The sequence below is a fragment of the Notamacropus eugenii genome, chromosome 3 (genome assembly GCF_028372415.1).
Source record: "Notamacropus eugenii isolate mMacEug1 chromosome 3, mMacEug1.pri_v2, whole genome shotgun sequence".
In the NCBI taxonomy this organism is placed as follows: Eukaryota; Metazoa; Chordata; class Mammalia; order Diprotodontia; family Macropodidae; genus Notamacropus; species Notamacropus eugenii.
The window spans coordinates 402,767,238-402,783,136 of record NC_092874.1 but is presented as its reverse complement, the minus strand read 5'-3'; the positions used below and the strand labels follow the sequence as shown (position 1 = coordinate 402,783,136).

The window sequence follows — 15,899 nt, the reverse complement described above, 5'->3', positions numbered from 1 at the left end:
TAAAGATATACTGTGCAGTGATGCTATATTTAGAACCACTAAGATGGGTTTACTAACCTTTTCTTTTCATGGCCTATATGAGAAATAATTCATGTGGAAAGGGCTTAGACACAAGATTACAGATTCTCATGGAAAAGAGCTTAGCAATCATTTAGTCCAATCCTCTAATATTATAGATGAGGAAACTGAGCCTCAGAGCTTATGAATGGCTCCCCCAAAGTCACATGGGTCAAGCAGAGTTCTTCTGACTCCTAATCCAATACTCTTGCCACTGCAATATGATGCCCAGCAAAAATTTTGTTCCCCTTAGCATCAGAGAAGAGGTAGAGGACCAAGGGATGGATCAAAATTATAGGGAAACAAGGTTTAGTTCAATATAAAGGAAAAACTTCCAAATAATTAGAGGTGTCTAAAAATAAAGTGAGTTACTTCACAGGTCTCAATGAGTTCCCCAACCCTAGTGGTATTCAAACAGATCAGTGATCTCATATTTTCCTAGGATCTATATATATAAGAATATAAGTTCCATTGGGGTGGGTCCTGGATCATTCCAATTCTTGTGTCTACAGTGCCTAAAACAGTGCCTTATACATAGCAGGTGCTTAATAAATGTTTGTCATTAAACTGATCATGTAAGTTGTAGAGGCAATCTTTACGCCAGGTAGGGGTTGAAGTAGCTCATCTCTGAGGTTCTTTCTAATGCTGACATTCCATGATGCAATTAGATTGTCTTTTTCCAACTCATTCTTTATACCAGATGAGAAACTAGTTATTCACTGCCTTCCTATCACTTTGGGGAAATGGAATTCAAGTTGCTTTTAAACTAAAAATTGGATTTCGTATTGGGAGATTTAGAGATAAGAGACCTTAGAAACTATGTTTCCACCACCCTTCTTTATACATATGAGAAAAGTAGGCACACAGAAATCAAGTGACTTTCCCAAGATCATACAGCTTTTAAATGGAAGAGCCAAGATTCAAACCCATTTCTTTATGACTGTAACTTGCATCCCCTTCCTAGTGGACCTAGTGGCAGCACCATGCTACCTTTCCTTATCCCTCCAGAATAAAAACTTATCATGGGGAATATTCTTTAAAAGTTTTTACTTCAGAATAAAAAGGATTTGCATGAACAAATTCAGTCGTCCAACACTCCTAGATAAGGAATCCCTTCCATAAATCCCTTCCCCTCTCTGGGTCTCAGCTTTCTCATGTGTAAAATGAGGGGATAGACCCAGTGGTTCTCTTGGGCCTCTTCTATCCTTATTATTCTGTGATTATATAAACATTCTGCTCCTTTTCAACTCTTCAATATCAGAAAATTTAGGACTTACCATGACACTGGGTTCTCCCATTGCCCACAAATCCATAATTGCAAATACAGATCTCCTTCCCATCTCTCTGCTGACAGGTAGCATGTACGTGACAAGTGGCACAGACATCTGAAACTGAATCATAGATCATATCTTTAAGGAACAGAAAAACACCCCTAACAACTCAGCTTGTGATTCCCTACAAATGGGCACTAGAATTGTGTATAATTGAGCAAATCCAGCACTGTCTGCTACTCTCTATAGGTAGACAAATGTATAATTCAGAAGGGGTTAAGGAGGAGCAGCTTTTTGCTACCCGCAGGATTCTACATGCAGGGCTAAGTTTCTGGGGGAACACCCTGATGATAGATGCTTAAGAAGCATATGCGTCAAATCGTGGCTGCGTATGAGGAGCCAAGCTGAAAAATGTGCCTGTAAGGATCAGAAATGGGAAATTGCCTCAAAGGCATCATGAGGGCAATCAAAATTTATTCTTTCTGTGGTAAGGATGAGTTACTATTGCCTGAGAATATGCCTACATCTCAATGATATATTTCTAATAAAAACCTCTCACTCATATTTTTAATAAAAAACCTAGACATTAACCAGGCTACTAATTACCATTAGAAACTAACATAACACTTGATTCCTCTTGTATCACATTTACATTCTGCCTTGTATGATAGTTATATGTATACATGTGCTAAAGTCCCTTTCCAAACTAGAATGTAAGTTCTTTGAGATCAGTAACGGAAGACACCCAACACTTACTAAGGTAAGATAAGTTCAAGAAATAAACCTAAACAAAAAGAACCTCATAACAACTATAGGAAGAGCTTCAAAGAGGAAAATAATGACTTCACCACAAAGACTAAAATAGCAGTTGCAAAAAATAAAAAAACTCAAGATTAAAAAAAATATAAATTAGAAATGAAAGGAGGATTCAGAAGGGGAAAAAAGAAAGGAGAATAAATTGGTTAGAATAGAAAATATAAGAAAATCTTACCCAAATAATGGACTCCCTGAAAAATAAAACAGAGCAAAGAAAACTAATCACTCTATGAGATGAGAAGAATAATAATAGTCAAAAGATTATGAAAATAGAAGAAAATATAAAATATTTACTATCCCCAAGAAAAGAATGTATGTGTATATATATATATATATATATATATATATATATATATATATATATATATATATATATATATACACACACACACACACACACACACACACACACATATATAGAGGGGGGAGAGAGAGACAGAGACTAGGACATCACATTTCAAGAAATGATCAAAGAAAACTGCCTATATCCATTAGAATCAAAACAAAAAGAATGCACTAATCATCTCCTGAAAGAAGACCCACCCTTAAAATACCCAGAACTAACACTGTCAAAACCCAGAACTTCCAAGTCAAAGAAATAATACCGAAAGCAGTAAGAAAGAAAGAGTTTAAGTACCAAGGAATCAAAGTTACTATCACACAAGACTTAACAACAATACCTACAAAGAGAAGTCATAGTATGTGATATCCCAAAAGGCAAAAGCCAAGGGTTACAACAAGAAGTAACATCATGTGGGATAGAAGGAATAAGCATTACTTTCACCATTTTTCAGAGAGGGAGAGGATATATGACATTGTAGATGGAGAGCTGGTCTTCAGGAAGACCTGAATTGAAATTCTACCTCCAACACATACTGGCCTCATGAATCTGAGAGACTCACATAACTCTCCAATACTCCAGGCAAAGCTCTAAGATGATAAATTGCAGAGAAAGAGCTAATTTGCCTTGGTAGTTTCCACATCCAAAAATTTCATGAAATCATACATCTAATATCTAGCCCTATTCATTTAATTCCTATGTGCCTTAGTGAATGAACCCCCAGATATTTTATACTTTCAATATTTTAATGTATTTTCATTTTAAATTTTAAATGTAATTTTGTTTTCTAATTCTACAGGATTTTATAGGTAATAAACAAAAATTCTGATGCATTTTGTAGGTTTCATCTCCAAACTTACTGGAGTAATTAATTTCTCTATTTATTTTAGTTGAATCTCTAGGGTTCTCTTGTATGCCATCTTATCACCTGCAAAGTCATCATTTTATTTTTTCCTTGCTAACATTTATTCTTTCAATTTCTATAAAAACACTTTACAGAAATAAAGATATTTCATCAGATAACTGGAAAAATATTACTTTTTCGTGGTTTGAACATGCCAATAAAATAATACTACCTAAATTACCAAAGGATTACTTAAAAGAAAATGACATAGCTCTATAATAAAATAATAATAAATTATGTGATAATAACATAATAAAATTCATCTAAAGTAATAAGAAGTCAAGAATCTCCAAGGAAATTATGAAAAAAGTGGAAAAGAAAGAGGTCTGACAGTACCAAATCTCTAATTATAATACAAACTAGTAATCATCAAAACTGTTTGGTACTGTTAATCAATGCAGAGCAAAAGCAACTGAAAGAAGTAGCATAGCATTCCATACGCCAAAAATCACAAACTAAGGATTCACTATTAAAGAAAAAAAGGTTGGGAAAACTGGAAAAATCTCAGAAGAATAATGCTTAGATTCACATCTCATACTATATACCACAATAAATTACAAACAATTACGTGACCTAGATATAAAAGATAATATCATAATTAGAAAGTTAGATGAGAGTGGAAGGAGATGCCTTTCACAATTGTGAAGAAGGGAAGAATTCTTGACAAAGGATGGAGAAGATCACAGGATATAAAATGGACAGTTTTGATTACATAAAATTGAAAGTTTTTATATAAATAAATGCAGTTAGCATGTGAAGGAGGAAAATTAACTGGAGAAAATATTTGCAACAAATTTCTCTGATAAAGGTCTAATAGCCAAGATCTAGAAGGAATTAATGTGTATCTGTATGTTGTAAGTATATACTACTTGAGTTCATTTTGAGTGAGGGAGGGCTGTGCAGGTCACCAGCCTCACTTCTCCTTCCTCCACAGCCATTGACAGGAGATGAGCCAGGATGAGGCAATCGGGGTAAAGTGACTTGCCCAAGGTCACACAGCTAGTGACTGTCAAGTGTCTGAGGTGAGATTTGAACTCAGGTCCCCCTGACTCCTGCACTGGTGCTTTATCCACTGCACCACCTAGTTGCCCAACTCACTAGTTACATATCACAAAAATGTAATACTCTGATGTCTCATGTTTCCTCACCAGAGGGAAAAGGTAAGAACTGAGAGAAATGGATCCTTCTTATTGGGGATGAGACAACAAAGTAAAATTCTAGAGTAGCTAAAGTTCATTTTTTATTTTTGATAAGTCCTCTGTCATGGCATCAATCATACTAGGGCATTCGGAGGCATTTTTTCAACTGGGGACAGCTACCTGACTCCCAGTTAGTTATAATGACATATATAGAGAGAGAGATATACATATGAATAAGAATCATTTCCCAATACAGAAATGTTTAAAGAACAGGAACCAGTGGTTCACCAAAAATGAACTGCAAGCTCTCAACAACCAAATAAAAATGCTCCAAATTACTAGTAATAAAGGAAATGCACACTGAAGTAACTCTGCTATTCCCCCTCATAAGGACCACATTTTTTAAATGACAAAAAAATATGGAAATTGTTGGAGGGAATGTGGGAAGACAGGCAAATCAATGTACTATTCGTTGAACTATAAAGTGAAAGCTTGTGTAAAGTTGCAAAACTGAGTATCCCCTCAAATGTAGCCATACCATAACTAGTCTTTTACCTCAAAGAAATCAAAGAAAGAGGGGAAGAATTCATATGTACAAAAATATTTATAATATTTTTAAATATCTAAATATTATTTAAAATATTTATAACAACACAGTAGCAAAAAGCTGAAGCAAAGTGGGAATCCACAAAGAGGGAATGGCTGACAAACTATGACATATCAATATGACAGAATATTATTCGCCATAAGAAATGAAAGGGACAGATTCCAAGAAACCTGAGAACACATTTGTGAACTGATGCAGAGAGAAATGAGCCAAACCAAGAGAACTATTTATAGCTCTATGGACCAGCACCACAACATTTAAAGAAAAATTATTCTGAAATACTTAGGAATACTGATTAATGCAATCACCAATAACAACTCCAGAAGACTAATAATAGAGCAACATCTTTGTGGATTGAACGTGTGAAATGAAATATTTTCAAATGGAACCAAAACAACACAAATTTGTTTTGCTTCATTATACTTATTTGCAACAAAAGAGGGTTGAGAGAGATCTACCATGTTGGTGGGTAATATTAGTAATACAAATATTCATTAAATACCTACAATATGCAAGGCACTGAGGATATACAGAGAAATAAATAGTTTCTTCCTTCAAGTATCTTACATTCGACTGAAATGACACTTTGAGACAATTACTACAAAACATATACCAAGTAAACAGTACTAAAAATTGGGGAGCATAAGCATGGATCAAGAAAAACTTCCTAGTGTAAATGGCACCTGAAATGAGCCTCAGAGGACCTAGGGATTCTTAGAGGCAGAAAAGTGAGGAAGGAGAACATTGGTTGTTGCCCTTTGTCTTGGAAGAGGACCAAAATGACATCACCATGATAAAGTGAAATTTCAATGTATACGACTATGGCTGATCAGAAAAATATGAGCTCAGAATGCTCTACCACAGAGACTCCATATGAATATTTGGGGTGGATATCCCAAATTTGTGCATCCTGCATTTACTTTGTGCTGTCTCAACTCTGCTTTGCTCAAGGAGTTCAGCACCCTTTCTGATGTGGGCATGCCATGCTGAGTGATCCTGTGCCAGTGTCTCCCATGTTGCACAGTCAAATCCAAAGTTCTTGAGAGAGACCTTGAAAGTGTCCCTGCATCTCTTCTTCTGACTACCATGTAATCGCCTGCTCCATGTGAGTTCTCCATAAAATAGACTTTTTAGCAGGCATACATTTTTCATTCAAACAACATGGCCAGCCCATCAGAGTTGTGCTCTCTAAAGCATAGTTTGAATACTTGGCAGTTCAGCTCGATCAAGTACTTCAGTGTCTGGTACCTTGTCCTGCCAGGTGATCCTCAGAATCTTCCTAAGACAGTTCAAATGGAAGCAATTCAGTTCCTTGGCATGGTGCTGGTAGACTGTCCATGTTTCATAAGTATATAACAACGAGGTCAGCACAACGGCTCTGTAGCCCTTCAGTTTGGTAGTCAGTCTAGTACCTCCTCTGTCCCAAACTTTTCTTCAGAGTCTCCCAAACACTGAGCTAGCTCTGGCAATGCATGCATCAACCTCACTGTCAATGTGTACTTCCCTAGAAAACGCACTACCAAGGTAAGTGAACTTCTCCACCGCGTTCAGAACTTCTCCATTTGTTGTAACTGATGGTTCCATGTATGGATGGTGTGATGGTGGCTGATGGAGCACTTGTGTTTTCTTGGTTTCTATTATTAGGCCAAAATTAGCACAGGCAGCAGAGAATTGATCCATACTTTGTTGCATCTCAGCTTCAGAGGCTGCATTGAGTGCACAATCATCTGCAAACAGAAAATCATGCACCAATACTCCCTCCACTTTGGTGTTGGCTTGTAGTCTTTTCAAGATGAAGAATTTACCATCAGTGTGGTAGCTGACCTTGATGCCATGTTCATCCTCACTGAAAGCATTTGACAACATTTCATTTCAATTGTCTTAGGAAATTTTGAAGATCACCTGGCAATATAAAACACTGAGGGCTACTCAAAGTAACTGCCAAGCATTCAAACTCTGCTTCAGAGAGCACAGCTGCGATGGGTTAGTCATGTAGTTCAAATGCAAAACATATGTATGCTCTAAAGACTATTTTGTGGAGAACTCACACAGGGCAAGCATTCACATGATGGTAAGAAGAAGCAATACAAGGACAATCTCAAGGTCTCTCTCGAGAAGTTTGGAATTGATTGTGTGACATGGGAGCCACTGGTACAGGACCATTCAGCATGGTGGGCCCACATCAGAGAAGATGTCATGCTCTAAGAACAAAGCAGAATTGAAACAGCTCAAAGGAAAAGCAGGATGCACAAATTTTGGGTATCCCACACAAAATGTTCACATGGACTATTTGTGCCCAACCTGTGGTAGAGCATTCCAAGCCCGTATTCCTCTGGTCAGCCACACTGACTGAAACGACTTTAGCGTAGTCATTTTGCCGTTTGACTTAGATGTCATTTTGATCTTCTTCAAGAATGAAAGGCAACAACCAACCAACCAACCGACCACCGCAAAAGTAATAACGTTATTTTTAAGGTATTGAATGTTATCAAAGGTTCAGGAAATTCAGAGCCAGTTGAAAGAAGACAATAGAGAAGAGGGAATATCCTTTTCTGAACCAGACCCAGGGCTCACAGCAGCCAAAAAAGGAAAGTAATAGAGAGAGTAAGATATAGGTGAATTTAGCTTCTACTCTCAACAATCACTTACCAGAAGAGGAGTCTTGAAGGTACAATTTCTCTCCCCAACTCCTGAATCAGAGGAAGTTATGCATGAGACACATTAGTGGTTAGAAAACCTCCCAGACCACAATAGGTATAAAATGTTGTATATAGTTTCAGATGTGGTTTCTGTGATGGTTTTGTTCAACTTCGCTACCTTGTAAGGAGAGCTCTTCTAAGAGGTAACAGTAGTTTTTCTTTAAAATGCATTATTACAAATATTTGTAAAGCTTATTAGACCCAAAACTGGGGTGGGAAATGATGGAGGAGGGAGATGGGAGAGTAGGTCTGCCTCCTTCCTTGACTGGGAGTGTTGGGTAGAAGCCTCACAGAAGCCAACACAAAGATAGTTAAGAACATAAACAGAAGAGTCTATAACATCTAGAGTGGCACGTATCAAAGTTGGCACTAATACATTTGTAAATAGAGTTAGACCTATTAGTTTTTAGTGTACTTTCACTGGCTGAAAGCTTGGGTTTTAGGATCATTCATTTAGAGATGAAAGGAACCTGGGAGATCATCCAGTCTAGTCCCCTTATTTTACAGATCAAGAAACAGACCTCCAAAGGCTAAGTGACTTGTCTAAATTCACATAGCTATTAACTGTCAGAGTCAGGATTAAAACCCAATTCTTCTAATTCCAAATAAAAAATTCCAATTAAAAAAACCAATCATAGTACAGTACCTTTTCTTTGAAAGCCAGCTTTCTTAGTAGGCACTACAAAAAAAAAAAATGCAAATAAGGATGGATGTGTGTATTCAAAGACATAACCACATATTGGCTTGGCTTCATACAATAAAAGCAGATTGTTACCTATTCCTCATTCCTGTCCTTCACCTCAACCCTATTTGGGCTAGATGCTAGCCCAAGATATATAGATTCCTAGCCCAAAACAAATTTGGATCAGAATAATTTCTAAGTCTTACATAATTCTTAGAATCTGGGACTTCTGGGAGCCAAGATGGCAGAGTAAGAAGTCACTCTCACTCTCCTTCACTGACCTCTGAAAGCTCAGAAAATATTGAGCCAGGAAAAACCCTAGAAGAGCTGAGCCAGCAGAATGGGAGGCATATCAGCAAGCGCTACCTCAGCAAAACAGGGGGAGATCCTGAGCCCAACGGTCGTGAAGCAGGCAAGTGTCAACATCAGGGACCCCTCCAACAAGTGCCTCAGCAGTTCCCCTCAGGCAGGGGAACCAGTAGGCACCAGCTCAAAAAACCACCACGTGTACCACAGGAAGGCTTCCTCCAGTAGCCAAAACTCCTGGTGCTTCGGCACAATTCCAGGAAGCACAACTCCAGGAGGCACATCTCCAAGCTGACAGACATCCTCCAGCAGCTAAACCTTCCAGTTCTTTAAAGAAGCCCAGGTGAGCAGCATTCTCCAGGGGCCAGACACCCCACCCCGACCCCAAGAGTGTCAGTGTTGCTGATCCCAGCTCAGCACCAGGTAAGTTGCCAGACCCCTTACAGCCTCCAGCTGCTAGCACCTGAGGCTCCAGCACACAAAGGCAGGGACCAGGTCCCAGGCTCCCAACACAAGAAGTTTGGGTCAGTGGTCCCTATGTTCCAGTAGCAGAGCTCAACTTTAAAAGTCAGGAAATAGGCAAATACCATGAGCAAAATGCAGAAATATACCACGACCATAGATTCGTACTATAGGGACAGGGAAGATCAAGGCACAAATTCAGAAGAGGACAACATTGTCAATATACCCACATCTGAAACCTCAAAAGAAAATATGAACTAGTTGCAAGCCCAAAAAGCCTTCTGGATTTTAAAAGTCAAATAAGAGAGGTAGAAGAAAAATTGGGAAAAGAAATGAAAGGCATGAAAGACAGAGTGTTAGATGTGGGCTGCTATAAATATTTCTGTATATGTAGTTCCTTTCCCCTTTTTATGATCTCTCTGGGATACAGACCAAGAAGTGGTATTGCTGGGCCAAAGGGTATGCATGGTTTTATAGCCCTTTGCACATAGTTCCAAATTGCTCCCCAAAATGGCTGGATCAGGGATGCAGCAAAAACAGTTCTTAGGAGAAGTTTTCTATCTCTGAATGTTTACACGAATAAAATAGAGAAAGAGGAGACCAATGAATTGACCATGCAACTAAAAAAGCTAGAAAAAGAACAAACTAAAATCCCCAAGTAAATACCAAACTAGAAATTCTGAAAACCAAAGGAGAGATTAATAAAACTGAAATTAAGAAAATTATTGAAATAATAAGTAAAAGTAAGAGCTGGTTTTATGAAAAAGATCACTAAAATAGATAAACATTTGGTTAATTTAATTTTTTAAAAAAAGAAAGAAAAACAAATTACCAGTATCAAAAATGAAAAAAGATGAATTTGCCACCAATGAAGAGGAAATCAAAACAATAATTAGGAGCCATTTTACCCAACTGTGTGCTAATAAATTTGGCAATCTTAGTGAAATGGATGAATATTTACAAAAATATGAATTGCCCAAATTAACAGAAGAGAAAGTAAAATACTTTAATAATCCCATTTCAGAAAGAGAAATTGAACAAGCCATCAATGAACTCCCAAAGAAAAAAATCTCCAGGGCCAAATGGATTTACAAATAAATTATATCAAACATTTAAAGAACAATTAATTCTAATACTGTGCAAACTCTTTGGGAAAATAGGCAGAGGAATCCTACCAAACTCTTTTTATGATACAAACATGGTACTGATACCTAAACCAGGAAGAGCCAAAACCGAGAAAGAAAATTATAGACAAATTTTCTTAATGAATATAGATGTAAAGCTTTTGAATACAATATTAGCAAAGAGATTACAGCAACCTATCTCAAAGATAATATACTATAACCAGGTACGATTTACACCAGGAATGCAGGGCTGCTTCAATATTAGGAAAATTACATAACTGACCACATCAACAACAAAACTAACAGAAATCATATTATTATCTCAATAGATGCAGAAAAAGCATTTGACAGAATACAACACCCATTCCTATTAAAAACAATAGAGAACACAGGAATAAATGGAGTCTTCCTTAAAATGATAGGTAGAATTTGTCTTAAACCATCAGCAAGCATTATGTGTAATTGCAATAAGCTTTAAGCACTTCCAGTCACTTCAGGAGTGAAAAAAGGATGTGCATTATCACCACTATTCAATATTGTACTTGAAATGTTAGCTTTAGCAATAAGAGAAGAAAAATAAATTGAAGGACTTAGAATAGGTAAAGAAGAAACAAAGCTATCACTCTGTGCATATTATATGATGATATACTTAGAGAATCCCAGAGAAGCAAGTAAAAAATTCCTTGCAATAAATAGCAAATTTAGCAAAGTTGCAAGATATAAAATAAACCCATATAAATCATTGGCATTATTTTATATTAGTAACAAAGCCTAACAGCAAGAGGTAGAAAAAGAAATTCCATTTAAAGTTACAGTAGACATTATAAAATATGTGGGAGTCTACCTGCCAAAACAAACCCAGGAATTATATGAACACAATTACAAAACATCTTCCAGATAAACAAAGTCAGATCTAAATAACTAGAAAAATATGAGTTACTCATGGATAGGCCAAGCTAATATAATAAAAATGACAATTCTACCTTAATTAATTTACTTATTCAGTGCCATACCAATTAAATTACCAAAAATTATTTTATAAAACTAGAAAAAATAACAAAGCCCATCTAGAAGAACAAAAGGTAAGGAATACCAATGAAAAGAAATGCAAGGGAAGGTGGCCTACCTGTACCAGATCTTAAATTGTGTTATAAAGCAGCAATAATCAAAACTACTTGGTACTGGCTAAGAAATAGAAGGATAGATCAGTGGAATAGGTTAAGTACATAAGACACAATAGCCAATGACTATAGTAATTTACTATTTGATAAATCCAAAGACTCCAGTTTCTGGGATAAGAACTCACCATTTGATAAAACCTTTTGGGAAAACTTTAAAATAGTATCGCAAAACGTAGGTACACACCAACATCTTACACCCTAAACCAAGACAAAGTCAAAATAGATACATGATTTAGATGTAAAAGGAGATGCTATAAAAAAATTAGGAAATCAGGGAATAGTTTACTTGTCAGATCCATGGAGAAGGGAAGAATTTATGACCAAACAAGACATAGAGAACATTATGAAATGTAAAATGGATGACTTTGATTAAATTAAATCGAAAAGTTTTTGCACAAAGCCAATGCAACCAAGATTAGAAGGGAAGAAGAAAGCTGGGAAAGAATTTTTACAGCCATTATCTCTGATAAAGGCCTCATTTCTAAAATATATAGAGAAATGGGTGGAATTTATAAGAATAAAAGTCATTTCTCATTTGATAAATGGTCAAAGGATATGAACAGACAGTTTTCAGAGGAAAAAATTAAAGCTACCTGTAGTCATATGAAAAAATGTTCTAAATCACTATTGATTAGAGAAATACAAATTAAAACAACTCTGAGGTGCCACATCACACCTATCAGACTGGCTAACATAACAAAACAGGAAAATGATAAATGTTAGAGAAGATGTGAGAAAATTGGAACACTAGTTGGTGGAGTTGTGAACTGATCCAATGATTCTGGAGAATTATTTGGAACTATGTCCACAGGACCATAAAACTGTGCATACGCTTTGACCCAGCAATACCACTTCTAGGTCTGTATACCAAAGAGATTGTAAAAAAGGGGTAAGGAACTACATATACAAAATATTTATAGCAGCTCTTTCTGTAGTAGCAAAGATTTGGAAACTGAAGGTATGTCCATCAGCTGGAGAATGCTTGAATAAGTTGTGGTATATGAATGTAATGGAATACTACTGTGCTGTAAGAAATGATGAGCAGGCAGACTTCAGAAAAACCTGAAAAGACTTACATGAACTGATATTGGGCGAAATGAGCAGAACCAGGAGAACATTGTACACAGTAACAGCCAAGGGATTGACTTTGATAAACTTAGCTCTTCTCAGCAATGCAAGGATCTAAGACAACTCCAACAGACTCATGATGGAAAATGCTATCCACAAATACTACTATGCTATAAGAAATGATGAACAGGAAGACTTCAGAGAGGCCTGGAAGACCTTATATGAAATGATGCTGAGTGAAAGGAGCAGAACCAGGAGAACTTTGTACACCGTAACAACCACAGTGCGCGAGTAATATTTCTGGTACATTTAGCCCTCACTGCAATGCAAGGACCTAAAATATTCCCAATGGACTCTTGAGGCAAAATGCCATCCACATCCAGAGAAAGAACTATGGAATTGGATCACAGAATGAAGCAGACTATTTTCTCTTGTGTTATGTTTTGTTTTGGTTTGGGTTTTTTTTTCATGGTTTCTCCCATTCATTTTAATTCTTCTGTGCAACACCACTAAGGTGAAAATGTATTTAGTAAGAATGTATGTGTAGAACCCATATAAGATTGCATGCCATCTTGGGGAGGAAGGGTTAGGTGGTGGTTCTCTGTGCTGGTGTCTGCCAATTTCCCTTGCTGTGCAAAAGCAAGTGGGAGGTCCTCATGTTGGCACTTGCCATCTCCACCACCCTGGGGCTCAGGATCTCCTTCTGGTTTGCTGAAGTGAGGCTTGCCACTGGTTTGCCTAGATGCCTCCCTGTACTATACTGGTTCCTGTACTGGTTCCCTTCAGCCACAGCAAGAGGGACCTTTCTTGTTAATCCCCCTAGCCTCCAGAGCTAAAACAGTGTTGTACCTTGTCTTTCTGCTGACTCCACTGTTCCAGGATTTTTCCTGGGGTGGTATTTTCTGGATTTTTCAAGGTCAGTAAAGGAGAGTGGGAGCAACTTACTGTTTACTCTGTCTTCTTGGCTCCCAAAAATTGGTGGGAGCTCTTAAGCTATGATATTGAGGATGTACTTCAAACCTAGGCTAACTTTTACTTGTGTCTATGTGTAAAGAGAGGGTAACTAAGTGGTGCTGTGAATAAAGCACTGGGCCTGGAGTCAGGAAGATCTGAATTCAAATCTAGTCTCAGATACTCTTGCCTCAATTCCTTGTCTGTAAAATGGAGAAAGAAATGGCAAACCACTCTAGCAGCTTTGCCAAGAAAGCCCTACTTAAGAGTCAGACATGACTGAACAACACCAAAAATGTCTGAAGAGATAGATTAGATGGTATACATTCACATAAGGCTTCAAAGTTTACAAAGTTCTTATCTCAGAAAAACCATATGAGTGAATGAAGTAATATTTGTTAGCCCCTTAAGACTGTTTCTACCCTTTGTTGAATCAGTTTCTTTCATGCCACCAACATTTGTTAAATACTTACTACGTTCAATACACTGTATCAAACAAACAAAGATTACTAAGACACAGTCCTGACCTCAAAAAATTTCCAACTAGACCAAAGGTCCAAAAGGATCTTTCATCTTTAACTAGAATCTGAGCCTAGTCTCTTCTTTGTCTACATGGCCTCAGTGATGAGCATGGTGATTCCTAGAATTTGTCTGCATTAAACTAAATGGACTTTTTGTGGGTTTAAAAAACTGCACTCCCTACTGGACCTCTCACTAAGTTCCCACTTCTAGTCTCAGGGACCTCGTTGAGTCCTTTCATTCAGGTCCAATTCTCCGTAACTACTTTTGGAGTTTTCTCCGCAAAGACACTGGAGTGATCGGCCATTTCTTTCTCCAGTTCATTTTATAGATGAGTAACTGAGGCAAACAGGGTTAAGTAATTTGCCCAGGGCCACACAGCTATTAAGTGCCTGAGGCTGGGTTTGAACTCATAAAAGTCAGAGACGACTTACTATGAACCTAAAACATATTCAAGTACCTTCAGGTGCAATTCTACATACTGCTCTAGGCGTGGGCGCTCTCTCTCTCCCCCTCCCTCTCTCTCTCTCTCTCTGTCTCTCTCTGTCTCCCTCTGTCTCTCCCTCTCTGTCTCTCTCTCTCTATCTCTCTGTCTCTCCCTCTGTCTCTCTCTCCTTTCCTCCCTCCCTATCTCTCTCTTCTCTCTCTCTCTGTCTCTCTCTGTCTCTCTCTCTGTCTCTCTCTCTATCTCTCTGTCTCTCCCTCTGTCTCTCTCTCCTTTCCTCCCTCCCTATCTCTCTCTTCTCTCTCTCTATCTCTCTCTCTCCCCCCCTTTCTCCCTCCCTCCCTCTCTCTGTCTGTCTCTCTCTCCTTCCCTCTCTCTCTCCCTCCCTCTCTCTCCCTGTGTCTCTCAGTCTCTCTCTCTTCCTTCCTTCCTTCCTTCCTTCCTTCCTTCCTTCCTTCCTTCCTTCCTTCCTTCCTTCCTTCCTTCCTTCCTTCCTTCCTTCCTTCCTTCTTTCCTTCCTTCCTCCCTCCCTCCCTCCCTCTCTCTCTCTCTGTCTTTCTGTCTCTCTGTCTCGGTCTCTGTGTCCCCCCTGCAGGGGTGTCCCCAAACCTGGGAAGTGACTTTCCAAACTCCTCTCATTGTGGATCAATAATAGAAAAAAATCCCTTAACATATACAATAACAATAACAATTTCTGTCATAGTAAGAAGAAAATTGTTCTCATAGTCTTATTATTTTTAAATATAGGCATTGTATATTTAAGGCTTTTTAAAAGCTTTCAAGGTCCTACTCATTCAGACTTGCTAATTAACACCTCTATGTAGCTTCTCAGTACCTTTATGGATTCATTTCACATTTCTGCAGCAGGGCCAGACCTCCAAAACCTGGGCAATGACTCAGGCAGGAAGTGGGAGGGAGGAGAGTGGCCTTAGGCCAAGATCTCACTATAGAGTCCCACCCTATCTCACAATTACACATCCAAAACAGCTCATTAGCAACCCTAATGAACCTGAGTCAGAGATCAGGATTGTGACCAGTTCAAGGCACTTGGCCACAAAGGCCACTCACCAATCTGGATTATTTCTTGAGGCTAATGCATACTAACTAGGGATTCATCCTTTCCCCCTCTGCTCTTGTGTCACCCTTGTGTCAAACTCCCCTCAACAATCCAGTGTGCTGAATTTGCACTGTATCACACATCTTTATTGCCTCCAGCCCTTTCTTTATTAATACATCAACTCATTACTGTGAGACTGTCTCATCAACCCTCTCCCCTCTCCTTTTTTAAATGTAGTCAATGAACAGCTACAAATGTCCAATAACCTTAG

General features: G+C 38.0%; 1 protein-coding gene across 1 annotated transcript in view; it reads right to left on the bottom strand.

Moving 5' to 3' along the window:
• The window catches only part of SUSD1 (sushi domain containing 1), a 311,600-nt gene that overhangs the window by 263,457 nt on the left and 32,244 nt on the right, over positions 1-15,899 (bottom strand). Inside the window, exon 2 of the mRNA XM_072598065.1 lies at positions 1,335-1,448. Within this exon, the coding sequence (XP_072454166.1) occupies positions 1,335-1,448 (114 nt within the window). The remainder of the gene's footprint in view (positions 1-1,334; positions 1,449-15,899) is intronic.